This window comes from Budorcas taxicolor, chromosome 8, assembly GCF_023091745.1.
Source record: "Budorcas taxicolor isolate Tak-1 chromosome 8, Takin1.1, whole genome shotgun sequence".
Lineage (NCBI taxonomy): Eukaryota > Metazoa > Chordata > Mammalia > Artiodactyla > Bovidae > Budorcas > Budorcas taxicolor.
The window spans coordinates 72,498,261-72,513,067 of NC_068917.1; the positions used below are offsets into that span (position 1 = coordinate 72,498,261).

The 14,807-nt window shown below is 35.0% G+C and overlaps 1 protein-coding gene across 4 annotated transcripts in view; it reads left to right on the top strand.

The window, feature by feature from the left end:
- Window positions 1–14,807, top strand: part of PPP3CC (protein phosphatase 3 catalytic subunit gamma) — an 82,759-nt gene that overhangs the window by 55,590 nt on the left and 12,362 nt on the right. For all 4 annotated transcript variants that reach the window (XM_052644588.1, XM_052644590.1, XM_052644589.1 and 1 more), the window contains exons 7-10: window positions 838–915; window positions 1,151–1,245; window positions 4,780–4,905; window positions 5,833–5,904. In XM_052644588.1, the coding sequence (XP_052500548.1) occupies window positions 838–915; window positions 1,151–1,245; window positions 4,780–4,905; window positions 5,833–5,904 (371 nt within the window). The remainder of the gene's footprint in view (window positions 1–837; window positions 916–1,150; window positions 1,246–4,779; window positions 4,906–5,832; window positions 5,905–14,807) is intronic.

The window sequence follows — 14,807 nt, forward strand, 5'->3', positions numbered from 1 at the left end:
TTTTAAACAATGAAAAAAAGAAAACAAATCCTTTATATGCTGATTGGAATAATCACTAATATAAAGTGAAGAAAAAAAAAGACCTACGAAAAAGCTATGTGTACCATCTGATAACATTTCTTAAAGGGGGCTATGCATGTGTGTGTGTATAATTGCTTGAAACTGAGTAAAGTATCTCTGAAGGGCTCTCAAATCACGGACATTGGATGATTCCAGAGTAACTGGAAGATAGAGATAGGCTGGAGAGAGACGTTTCACTGTAGAACTTTTTGTATCTTTCCATTTTATACCACATGAATAAATGTGCGACCTGTTTTAAAACTTATTGAACATAATAAGAAACAAAGACTAAACCTAAATTAAATAATTAACACTTGGATAACTCTGGGATAATTTTGTATCCTCTAGTTCTCCTATTGGGTATTTGCCATTCAGAAAGCACCTATGCAGTTGTTGGTACCTACCACACACACACACGTGTATGCACACACACACTGCTTTGGTATTAACACTTTTTTAATATCAAGATACTAAGAAAAGTTTTAATATTGTGTTATTATTATGAGTTTTATGGGTTAAAAAGAAAAAAATTAGAAGGTAGGGGAGCTCTCCTCCTGTCCCAGGGTTGTCCGTTATGTACGTCCTTGATCTGGAATGAGGTGTATCAGTGACATGGGAAAACAGGAGTGATGATTGCTAAGCTATTAATAAAAGTTCAGTGGTAATGAAAACCTGTAAATTTAAAACAGATTCATTTCATCTTAATTTTTCCCCTGCCTCCTATTAAAAGACAAGTGTCTTCATTCTGAATTTATGTTTTCTAATTTTCTTTTACAGTTACCCTGCAGTTTGTGAATTTCTGCAGAACAATAATTTGCTCTCAATAATCAGAGCCCATGAAGCCCAAGATGCCGGGTAAGTTATATCAAAACGGTACCAGGATTTCCCTGGTAGTCCAGGGGCTAAGGCTCCATGCTTCCACTGCAGGGGCTGTGGGTTCTACCTCTGGTTGGGGAAGTAAGATCCTGCTGACTGTGTGGCACAGCCAACAACAACAGCAATAATAAGCAAGACAAAACTCTGAACCCAGCAGCACTGCAGAGTTTCTTCTTTTAATATCAAGACAGACGGGCTGCCATTTCTCTTCTAGGTATCGAATGTACAGGAAGAGCCAAATGACGGGCTTTCCATCGCTCATTACAATTTTCTCTGCACCCAATTACCTAGATGTCTATAACAATAAAGGTAAAGGAGACCAGCGATACTTGAGTTTGAATTTGTGAGTAAATGTGAGCTCTAGTTTAATCATATGTTATGTGCATAGGTAATTTTTGGAATATATTTATAAATTTTAAATAAGGAAAAAAAGAAGTCTTAATTGAAACAAAGGCCAAGAAACTTAGAATTTAGGCTTCTGTTTAGTTTTCATCTCCTAAGGATTTGGGGACTCTGTGATTATAAGTAATGATTACAGTAGGTTTGACTGTACCATTGAATCAAAATATAAGAAGAAATACATTACTTCAGGTTGAGGTTAAAACAGCATAAATTATTGGTTTTGGTGAATCTAATTTATTTATAACAGTCCCTCAATAAAATGTCACTATTTAGTGTTTTAATGTCTATTATTAAACTGTTCTTGCTCTTGAAAAATGATACAGTTAGAATGAATACTATACCAAAAAGTCAGAAAAATCTTTGTTTAGTCCAAGCCCTGCTCAAAACTAATAGTGTGACTTTAGGAAGTCGCATAGCTTTCTTAACTTCAGTTTCCCATTGAAAAAAAAAGATTTGGATATACACTTGCCTTTTGATCCAGAAATTCTACTTTTAAGGCTTTCTTGTAGTCTTAGTCACTTTTTTTTTTAATTTAACTTTTATGTTCCCTAGTTGATAAGTTTGTATCAGGACGATCTTCTACCTAAAAGCCTCTTCTGTAACATGCCTCTGTAACTGTTTTGTTGTTGATAAAGTATGACTATAAAATAATAGAACTTTTAAACAAACATGCCAGAACAAATATATCCAAGTGAGTATTGTCCCTTCAAAGTAGTTACCTGGGGAGCTTATACCCTTATTCCAACAATGCTGCCATTGTTCAAAACATTTTTGGAACTCCTCTTTTGGCATTGCCTTCAGAGTCTGCGACACATTCTTTTGATTATCCTCAGTGATGGGAAATCATCGTCCTTTGAGGGTGGATTTGATTTTTGGAACAGCCAAAAGTCATTCGGAGTCAAGACTGAGGACTAAGGTGAGTGATCAAGCTAGACGATACCATTTGGGGTCAGGAACAAGGTATGATTATAAGGTAATGAGACTGGTTTTCCTTGTGTTGCTTATAAAATGGCTCTGGAGGTAATTCCAAAAGAAGAGTTCCAAAAACATTTTGAGTAATGGCAGCATCTTTGGATTAAACATATGGTAAGGCAGCAAGGTACATTGATAAGAACACTGAGAGCTAGGAGGCAAAAATCCTCGTCTAGTCCTGCTTCACTTTTAAATTCACAATTAACAAGTTACTTGACTTCTCTGAGCCTCAGTTGATCTTAAATAACTGTCACATAGGCTTGTTGAAGATAAGTTGGAGTAATCAAAATGAATATTAAAAGCATTGGTCAGACTATAAATCGCTACACTGCTATAACATCCTACTGTTATTGTGCCTGGTGTGATTACATCAAAGGGCCACACTCATCTGATATATAAGGTCTGGTGTGTTTGTCGTTGATGGTTTCTTAAGTCTCATTACTTTATAGTCATATCTTGTATATGCAGTTGGGGAGAGAAGTGTAAAAGAGGTCCATGGTATACTTATTTCCTCTATTTCAAAGTCAACTGTGAAATGGTACATCTCATTTCAATCTGATTTGGATCAGTTATCTCTGGATGTCCTTAGTGACATGCTGTCCATTTTTAAAAGGCATTTATTTGACTTAAATTCTCTTCCAGTCTTACATTTTGGCTTTCCTTCTCATCATTCTTTTCTGAGTCTTGGCTATCCTTCAGTACTCGCTTCCCCCTAAGTCCATTCTTTCTTATTTCCCTTTTCCTAATAGAAACTTGGTTTTTGTTTTTGTTTCCTCCCTTATGAATGGTATGTGCCTCTCATGCTGTCAGACTTCCTCAAGGACAGTCTGTCCCTCACCCTCGTATCTGTGATGAAGACTTTCCCTTCTCACTGCCTTGATTAACCTTGCTATTAAAGTGTCTATTGATTGGCCAGTGGATTTATCAGTGTGCTAAGCTAAAACGTGTCATCTAAAGCAGCAATCACTTTACTAGCTTAACTAACTGCCAGCTTATTCTTTGCCTCATTCTAATCTGGTCTTGTTTTGGTCATTCCATTAGTAAACTATTTTAGAGTCCAGTTGAATCTGAGTGTTTCTGTCGGCCTTGACTTAATTGGTAACATCCTTTACCTTGCAACTATCTTGTTTTCCTTGGTCATTTCTTAACCTTTTAGGGGGCTGGAGAAGGAAGAAAATGTGGCATTTAAAATAATCTCTAGTGATGCTTAATTATTCCTCTTGAAGAAGATGACTCTGTCCCCCTTTTCCTCCTTCTTTTTCTGTTGCTTTTCTTTCTTGCATATTCTTTAGACTTATTGGTACGAACAGACATTTTTTTATCAATAGTTCTACTGGTTATGTGAAAGACCTTTAAGTCATGATTTTTAAAGATCTCTGTTTCTATTTTTGTGTCCACCTTCCATCTCTTTTTCTTGTGTAGATTGAGGGAATTGTTGAATATTTATATACTCATCTAACTTAAATAAAATACATATACATGAAAATAATGGGACATGTACATTGTACCAGTATTAGAAGCGTCTTAAAAGCTGAAAATCCTGTTTTCATATATTTATTTAATAGTCTATGGTAAACGTTTTAAATATTCAGTGACTTAAAAATTTGAGAATACTAGGCTATCTGTAATAACCAAAGAGACAGGAATCAGGAGATGGATTATACCTGACATTTCTAGAGAACTTTTGTACCCTATTCTATTTATGATCATACTAAGAATAATTTAAGAGAATAAAGCAAACCACATTGCATTGCTGGTGATGCAAACTAAGAGACTGGATTTTTAAAAAATTTTAATTATAAAGAAAATCAGTTTGGTACCAAAGTAATGTGTGTGTGCAATATATGTATATGAACCTGTTAATATTAAACATTAAAAGTGTGAGCAGTATACTATGTATAGGAGAGATGGGCAGTTTTTTATTCACATATTGTATGGAGAAGTGATTTAATCTACTTTGAACCTTGTTAAATTGCTCCAAGTTTACCATCTATCTGTATTCCCTACTATGAATTAATAACTGCTGTTATAAACTCCTAGAGAGTTTATAAAATCTTTGGCCCTGGCTAATGACTAGGAAAACAGGCTGTGTTCATTTAATGAGAAATGTTTGCCCTCAAAGGAAAGTTATAATTGTAACCATTTGGCCTATAAAGGGAAATCATGATTAAATTTTTCTCATGTGGAATCTGAGATTTCTATAGATAGTTACCATGCAAGACCTTTGAAGTATCAGAGCTTAAGTTTCTTTTGTACTTTTATTATATGAGCTCTTCAGGTAACTTTGTTCCTTGGGATAATTCTTAAAAGAATGAACTGTACAACATGCTGTAAGATTTCCATGTGTCCTAAATTTATAAATGGAAAGTCAGTTCCTGAAATCTGGGTAGTAGGTACACAGCTGTATCCAGTATACCAGTTACCATGTCCTGTTCCTCTGTGCCAGATATTTTTCTTTTTCTTTTTTAGCTGCTGTGTTAAAATATGAAAACAACGTCATGAATATCAGGCAGTTTAACTGTTCTCCACACCCCTACTGGCTTCCAAACTTTATGGATGTTTTCACGTGGTCTTTGCCGTTTGTCGGGGAAAAAGGTAAGAGAACTAAGACAGATCAGTTATCCTAACTAGTAACACCCTCCTACTTGCATGCATTCCCTGATGGTTCAGAAGTGTTTTTCTTAAAGTTATCACAAGTGTTTTTTGTTTTCATTGTTCCCTACAAAGACTTTTAAATGGCGCTTAATTGGATTTTAAATTATAATTCTAGTTGATTATGATTTTCTTATTCTAAGTATCAATTTAAACTAGCTGGCCTTGCATGATCAAGATGTTAGAATAACGTAAGTAACAGTAGAATAACCTTTCCTTCAGTGATAAAGAGATTTAAATGAGAAGATTTATCCTTAGAATTCTATTTGTGCATCTATACAAATAAGCTTCCCAGGTGGCACAGTGGTTAAGAATCCTCCTGCCAATGCAGGAGATGCAGGTTCGATCCCTGGGTCAGGAAGATCCCTGGAGAAGGAAATGGCAACCCGCTCCAGTATTCCTACCTGGAAAATTCCGTGGGCAGAGGCATTTGGAGGGCTACAGTCCATGGGGTCACAAAGAGTCGGACAAGAGTGACTGAGCACGACCAAATGAGCTATGCAAATCTGTCAGCCTGCTGTACATAGGCCTGGCGGCTTCCTTTCTTTGTAAAATGGGAGGAAATCTTCTCCTGTGTGTATCAGTGTAGAAAAGGTTCTGGCAGCAGTCTAAAATGAAATCAAGTTGTTAAGCGTTGGAATCTTCAAAGACTCTGTACTTTAACTGGAGCAAGTAATCTCCCCCAAATCTGTATCAACTTGAAAGTCTGCATTTAGTGCTGCTCCTTAAGCTACTCTGAGCAGCAAAACAATCAGTCATTTTTATCTGTGTTTATTTAATACATATATGTTTATTTATATATCTACATCCTTTTAGAGAAAGTGCCTTATTAATTATACAAATTTTGGACTCTTTTGTCTTATCATCTAGTTACAGAGATGCTGGTTAACATTCTCAACATATGCTCTGATGATGAATTGATTTCCGATGATGAACTTGAAGGTAAACTTGCCTTTTCCTTCTCTGAACTAGAAATGAAGAACTTTTAGTTTGGGTTTTAGTTTGTTTTAGAGAATTTTCTTTGCCTTATTAAAAAATAATTATGTTTGTTGTAGAAAAATAAAATTCAAAAAATACAGGAAGCCATAAATAAGGGGAAAAAGTCACCAGTAATTCTACCATCTCATAGATGCCCACTGTTAACATCGTGATATAAATCCTGTTATTAGCATCTTTTTTCTCCTCTTTTTTTCTTTTTAACAAAAATAAAGTCATGTGATAGCATCACATACATTTACTGGTATTTTTGTAGACTAATTTTCAATGGGTACATAGTCGTCCATGTTGATTATTCTTTGTTTTAACCAATCCTCTGCTGATGGATTTTGAATTTTTTCCAACTTTTTTCTTTTAAAACTTCAGTTTTGAAAATTTTTATAGATAAATCCTTGCATATTCTGTCCAACAATCAACATTTATTATAAGCCTTATATGTGCCAAGAACTATATAGGCCCTTGCTCTCAATAAGCTTGTATTCTAGTGGTGGGAAAAACAAACAAACAATAAAGTCAAATGTTGACATGTGGTATGAAAGAAAGCACTATTAGGAAATGAAAAATAATACTTTCTTGATTATTTCCATAGGATAGATTTCTATAAATTGAAAATCTGTGTCAATTAGTACTTATAATTTTCATTTAGACACAGATAACCTGGAAAGGCTGTAACAGTTTACACTTTGCATGTGCAACACATAGTTCTCAGTGCTCTTTCAAATACTACTTATTATAATGTTTATAGTCTGGTGTTTTTTTAATTTTAAATTTTATTTTTATGATGACTAATGAGCATTTTTTCTTGTGCTTATTGACCTCTTTTATTTCTTTTTTGTGAGTCGTCCATTCATGCATTTTTCCCACTTTTGTACTGTTACGTGCTTGGTTGTTTTTCTTATTAGCCTGAGAGATTTTTATATAGTTACATTTTGTTTATGTAGCCAGATTTTTTTTTCTAGTAATTTGTGTGAGATTTGATTTTAAAGATAGATCCTAACTCACCTGAGAATGCAGGAGATTCTGAAAAGATGGTGGCACCTTAGCATAAACCTCTGACTGCCTCATTCTCTCCAAGCTTATACTAAGGTGATTCACTCAGCTGTTAGGATGAAGTATGTGTGTTGTGAAGAAAGCCCAGGTTACTTTGAGAATATAGATGAAAGTCCTGATCATACTTATGCTTCAAATTCCACATTGAAGGTGCAGAGCAGATGGGGCATAACTATGTTTACCTTTAAGAATGGGATAGGAGATCACTGCAGGGAACCAGTGCTTGTGAAAATAGTGTAGCCAAGTGAAAATTAAAACAAAGAATTCAGGTTAGGAAAGGATGAAATATGTAAGAAATAGATCTAGTAAATTTTGTATTTTAATCTAAGTGGAGATTATTGTGAACTCTCTTGTATGTAGTAATGCTATTATATGTATCCTTGATTATCGTAAGAATGAGATTCCTATATTATACCAAAAATTATATTTGGGAATAGTTATCAAATTATCATACATAGTAGCAAAAGATTCAAACATCACAATATCCCTCAGTGGAGAGCTGGGTAAATCAATTATGATGTATCCATATGGTAGATTCTCAACATGGAGTTAGATTATTTCCTTGCAGTAAGCCTCCTTTCCTTCCCGCTTCTCTTCTAGTTAGTTCCTATTCAACTTATTGCCACTTCGTCATGGAAGGTATTTCTGATTTCCCAGATTAGACCCAACACCCCTGATGTGTTCTCTTATCAGTGGTGCTAACTTCTTAGCATTTGATAGAGTTACAATTTTGCGTTTATTTTTACTGTTAATATACATGTATTGTTACAAGTCACTCAACAGGGATTTGAGTAATGAGGACAAAATTAGTTTTTGCTTACCATTATCACCTCAGAACCAAGTAGAGTAGGTAAATGAGCATAGTAGGTAAATATTTGTTGAGTTAGATTGAATGGTATGAAGTACAGTCATTAAAAAGTGAAAAAATGAAGTAAAGCTATTGGTGCTGATATGGAAAGTGTGTTAGATATTAAGTACAAAAGTAAATGTATAGAATCTTCTCATTTCCTCTTTTTTTAAACAAGGTATGTGACTATAAACTGATACAGGCTTTAACAAAATTTTTTTCTGAAGGGAAATGAAGAATAACCTTTTAGGGTAAGCTGGTGAATTGAGCATACTTCTAAATCCATTCCTTCCTGAAACCACACTAAAACTACAATTTTGGTTTTATCCGAGTGATATAAAAGCTAAGGATTTTTGCTTTAATAATGCCAGACAGTTCAAACCAAGCCTGACTCTTAAGACAAGTAGAAAAGCTAGACAAAATATTTTAAAAAGTTGCTTCAGAGGCATTCAGAAAGCTAAGAAAGTGAAAAAGAATTACCAAGTAGAGATCTGAGGAAAAGCCTACATCCAGAGAAGTAAGACATTTGGTCACATTTGGGACTAATTTTCTCCTAAACACATTCATGAATTTCAAAAGAGGGGGCTAAGAGATTGACCAGCCCTCTTGATAGAAGCTGAGAAAGTTGGGAGTTTGTGACTTGTCAAAAATGGATAGAATATGGGTAAGCTTCTGCTCATTGGTTTTGGGCCCCTAAAGCTTGTATCCATGTAAGAGTAAGGGTGAACTAGAAGTATAATTCCCTGAAAGGGACTATCCTCAATCATTTCAGTCTCTGAAATTTACATAAGGTAGTCCCAAGCATCTGGCAAAAGCAAACGTTTTCAGACTAAGATAGCATTATATAGAACCTTAAACTGCTGCAGTTTTCCAAATATAATACATGGCTCACAACCCAAAATAAGTAGATACATGAGAAGACATAACAACACGAACGAAAATGAGCAGAAAGAGTGAGAAGTAAAAGCAGACCCCTAAGTTCTTCAGATGTTAGCTTTATCAGACCAAGCTTTAAAATAACTATGCTAAAAAATTAAACAATGCTAACTATGTTCAAGAATGTAAAAGACTAAAGTAAAAATTTTGGCAGAGAACTGTGAATTATAAAAATGGAATGTAGCAGAGCTGATAAAGCACCAAAAGAAAATTCTAAGAATGAAAAATAAAAAAAACTTAACAGATGAATTAATAGAAGACTCAGTAAAGCTAAACAGAGAATAAATGAACTAGAATATAGGTCAGAAGGAACAACCTAGAATACATCACAAAGAGAAAGAATAAGATACTCAGAAAAAGTATGAGAGACATGGAAGACACAGTGAACAGGTATCAACTGTGTGTTTGGAATCAATCCTAGAGAAGAGGGAGAGAGGATGGGGTACAAACAGTATTTGAAGAGATAATGGATAAAAGTTTTTTAATACTGATTAGTTAAGCCGCAGATTGAAGAAGTCCCCAAAACAAAAGCAGAATAAATACAAAGAAAATAATATCTAAGTACATCACAGTGAAAGTGCTTCAGATGAAAGACAAGGGAAAAAAATCTTAACTGGACCAGGCTAAAATAAATATTACTTTCAAAAGAGAACAGTTAAACTGACAATGTATTCTTAATGGAAACAATGGAAGGAGGAAACCATGGACTAACATATTCAAAGCACTGAAAGATGATAATTGGTACACCTAGAATTCTATACCTAGCAGAAATATCCTTTAAAAATGAAGAAATAAGCACTTCTCAGGTATTCCTCCCTGTAAAAGTTACTCTAGAAGGAATACCAGGAGACCCACACTAAATGGAATTCTAAAGAATATTACTCAAACAGAAGGAAAATACCAGATGGAAGCTTGGAGGGTCAGGAATAAATAACAAGAACAGTAGAAAATACGTAGGTAAATAAAATGAATGCAGACCTTATTAAATAATAATAATAATGTTTTACTGAATTTAAATGACAATTAAAATATATGACAATAGTAGTTGGCAGTGGGATAGAGTTAAATGGTGTGAGGACTTTATATTATCTGGGGAAGGTGGCGGAAAGTACCTGTTAACATTGTATTTTGATAAGTAAGAGATGCATGATGTAATATCCAGAGTAGTTTTCAAGAAGATTTTTTAAAGTGTGTAATCTTTAAATTATAGGGGGAAAAATGACTATAATAAAAAAATAGTCTAGGGGACTTCCCTGGTGGTCCAGTGGCTAAGACTCTACATTCACAATGCAGGGGGTCCCAGGTTCTGTCCCTGGTCAGGGAACTAGACCCTACATGCCACAACTAAAGATCCTGTATATGCTGCAGCTAAGACTCAACTCAGCCGAATAAATAAATGTTAAAAAAAAAAAGTCTAGATGGCAGGAAAGGAGGGAAGGTACTTATAACACTACGGCAAATAGGATAAATAAATGATGATAAATATGTCAGCAGCTTCATTACATGTAAATAGATAAAAGATAGGAAAGATTAAACAAAAGAAAAAAACACTGTATGATGTTTTATAAGAGAGAAAGCATAAAGACAGAAAATTTGAAAGTAAAAGAAGAATATATTACTATTTTTTATAAAAGAAGGAAAGAACAGAAAGTAAAAGAAGAATAATATTATATTACTACTAACCAAAGAAAAGCTATTGTAGATAGATTAATATTACATGAAATAGGGACTTCCCTAGTAGTCCAGTGGCTAAGACTCCATGCTTCTAGTGCAGGGTGCCTGGGTTTGATCCCTGGCCAGGGAACTAGATCTCACTTGCTACAGTTAAGAGTTCTTATGCTGTAAAAAAGATCATTGATCCTGTGTGCTGCAGCTAAGACTCAGCACAGCCAAATAAATAAATAAAAATAAATACTGAAAAATTACATGAAATAAAACGATGAAAAATTTTTGTTCGTGTGAATTAGTAAAATGGCTTCATAATATATAAAGCAAAGATTAACCAAAGTACAATGAGAAATAGAGATGTCCACAGTGATAAGAGAATTTAACAAATATTTTTCAGGGATTGGCAGAATAAGCAGACAAACAAAACTAAGAATGTTGTAGAAAATTAGAATGCAGATAATAAACTTGACCTACTGACTCAGTGGACATGAATTTGAGCAAACTCTGGGAGCTAGTGAAGGACAGGGAGGCCTGGTGTGTGGCGTCGCAAAAAGTTAGACACAACTTAGTGACAGACAACAGCACTCGACATAGAAAGAGAAAGCACCTAACATACCGACTATACTTTCTTTTCAAACACGCATGAATGCTTACAAGACTGGACCTTTACAAGAAATGTTCTGGGTTAAGAGCAAGTTTCATGTATCAAAGCATTAAAATCACAATGACTATAGTCTGACTATATGCAGATAAGATATGCTGCTGCTGCTAAGTCACTTCAGTCGTGTCTGACTCTGTGCGACCCCATAGACAGCAGCCCACCAGGCTCCCCCGTCCCTGGGATTCTCCAGGCAAGAACACTGGAGTGGGTTGCCATTTCCTTCTCCGATTCATGAAAATGAAAAGTGAAAGTGAAGTCACTCAGTCGTGTCAGACTCTTAGCGACCCCATGGACTGCAGCCCACCAGGCTCCTCCATCCATGTGATTTTCCAGGCAAGAGTACTGGAGTGGGGTGCCATTGCCTTCTCTGGCAGATAAGATATAAATCAATACAAAAAGATAACTAGAACACCACCATATTTTAGGAGATTTTAAAATATACTTAGTAATCCAGCAGTCAAATAATAAATCACAATTAAAATTTGGAAATAATTTGAACAGAAAATGAAAAGCTGTACACATTAAAACTTGAGGGCAGGCAGTGCACCAGACAGGTGTGGGTCTGGCGCTGGAACCAGAACTTTAGCAGATGTTCACTGGTTGACACCATAGGAGAGGAACTGAGTTATACTTGACCTTAAAGCAGCTGGATGGTCACAATTAAGTGAGAGAGATGCCATCAACAGGGAGTTCTCTTTCAGAAATTGTAATCAGGCATCTGGTTTTATGTCTCAAGTTACCTACAAACGGAGAAGATGAATCATTACCTAGAATGGTTCAATGTGTACAAGGTCCATGTGCCTCTCACCTCACATATCTGTGGGAGACTGACCAAAAGGGATGTGAAACTGGCTAATTTTGTTGAAAAAGCAACTGTTTCTGTGTGATTCCTTCCAAATGCATGTAAAGTTTTATACACATCCTGCTGCTGCTGCTAAGTCACTTCAGTCGTGTCCGACTCTGTGTGATCCCATAGACGGCAACCTACCAGGCTCCCCCGTCCCTGGGATTCTCCTGGCACATCCTAGCTGCAGTGTATTTTGAAGGCAATTTACATGAACAAATTAAATTATAAATTTAGTTGACCTTTATATCACATTTTGTAAAATCAGTGCTTAAATACAGAATGATTTAAATTGAACAAAAATAAACAGTAATGCTTGAGGGATGCATCTAACATCATATTTAGAGGAAAACTTATAGCCTTAAATGCATATGTTGGAAAAGAAGAAAGGTGAAAAATCAAAGTGTGTCTCAAGAAGTTAAGAGAAAAAGGGGCTAGCACATTAAACCTAAAGAAGGCAGGTAGAATGAAATAAAGAAGTTAAGGAAAGCATAAGAAAACAAAATGAAATACAGCATAGGGAATTCCCTGATGGTCCAGTGGTTAGAACTTTGTGCTTTCACTGCTGAGGGCCTGGGTTCAATCCCTGGTCGGGAGAGTAAGATCCCACAAGCTATGCAGTGCACCCCTCAAAAACTAACTAAATAAATAAAATATAGGAGAGAGGAGCAGTAAAACCAGAATGTACCCATTTCAATCAAATTGATAAATCCCTGGTAAAGAAGACAAAAATAGCGATGACAGAACTGAAAAAGAAGACAACATTCATTACCAGTCCTATAGACATTAAGAAAATAACAAGAATACGTTTATACTAGTAAAATTTAAAACTTAGATAAAATAGATTTCTAGAAAAATGTAACTTATTCAACATGTTTGAAGATTTAGCATTCAAAATTCATTCAGGGTATACTAATGTAAGATACTAATACTAGTGGAAACAAGGAGAGGGTATATGGAAATTATCTGTGCTATCTTAACATTTCTATACATCTAAAACTATTGGAAAGTAAAAAATACATATAGTAAAAAATCAATCAACAGGAACTTCTCTGGCAGTTGAGTGGTTAAGACTCCATGCTCCCAATGCAGGAGGCACAAGTTTGATCCCTGGTTGGAAAACTAAGATCCTGAATGCTGCAGGCATGGTCAGTTTTTTTTTTTTTTTAATCAATCAATTAATATAATTCACTGCATTAAGGGAAAAAATGGAGAAAAATCATTATCTCACCAGGTGTAGAAATGGCATTGGATGAGATTCATCCTTCATTTACAATAGATCTCTTAAACTAGGTTTAGAAAGGAGTTCTTTAATCTAACAAATGTATCTATGAAAACCTATAGCAAATATCATATGTGAAATATTGAAAGCTTTCCTTAGTGATTGGGAATAGACAAGGATGCCAGCTGTCAAAACCTCTTTATAATATCTTCTTAGAAGTCATAGCCAGTACAGTAAGGAAATAGAAAGAAATACAAGGTATAAAGATTGAGGAGGAAGAAACAAAACGATCGTTTATTTATAGATCGTTATTTATAGATTTATAGATTATTTATATGATTATATAGAGAGGCAATTTAAAAGTTTATAGATTATTTATTAGAATCAATAAACAGATGTCACAGAGCTGCTGGATACAAAGTCAGAAAGCAAAAATCATTGTATTTCTATTTGCCAGCAACAAACAAAATGAAATTTTTAAAAAGCTGCCATTGACAATATCATTCCTAGTGATAAACCTAACAAATGATGTGTGATACCTCTAAGCAACAAACTAAACCATTATTAGAGAAATTAAAGGACATGTAAATCAGTAGAAATACCATGTCCACAGATTATTGGAAGACTCAGTGTTATAAAGATATGTTATTCCCAGACTGATGTGCAGATTCAATACAAAGTCAGATATTAACAATTTGACCCTAAAATATATATGGAACTTCTAAGGATAGTTTCTGAAATTCATGCGGAAATATCTAAGATCAAAGAAGAAAATAACTGGAATTACTAGCCCAAGGACAGAGGAGCAGTGAAACAAAACAGAGAATCCAGAAACAGATCCACATGTATATAGACACTTGATTTACACTAGAGGTGTCTCTGCAGAATAATAGGAAAACGATGGTATTGGTATGGTTGAGGATATCTATTTGAGAAAAAAATTAAACCTAACTAACCCCTATTGTATTCTAAACCCAGTAATAAATTCCAGATGGACTAACACATCCAAATATGATAGGCAGAACAATAAAGCTTCTAATATGTATTACATAGAATGCATTCATGACCTTGAAGTAGAGGAAAATTTCTTAAACAATACACAAAAAACACTAACAATATAGGAAATTATTGGACTGCATTAAAAATTAGAACTTGTGTTTATCAGAAGAATAAGTGTGTAAAGACAGCTACAGGGACTTCCCTGGTGGTCCAGTGGCTCTAGGACTCTGCACTCCCAATGCCTGGGGGCCCAGCTTCTGTCCCTGGTCAGGGAACTTGATCCCACAAGCTGCAACTAAGGAGTTCACATGCCACAACTAAGGATCCCACATACTTCAATGAAGATAGAAAGCACAAATAAGACCTTTGGAGCAGCCAGATAAATAAATGTTTAAAAAAAAAAAAAGACAAGCTACAGAATGGGGGAGGGTATTTGCTATACAACCAACAAACAGTTCACTTGCAGAATATATAAAAAACTACAGATCAATGACGTGAGACTTGAATGAGCACTTCGTAAAAGAGGATATCCAAATGGCCAATAAAAATGGGAAAAGTTATTCAGCCACATTAGTCATTTTGAAAGTGCAGATTAAAACCACAATGGGTGATTCTGCATACC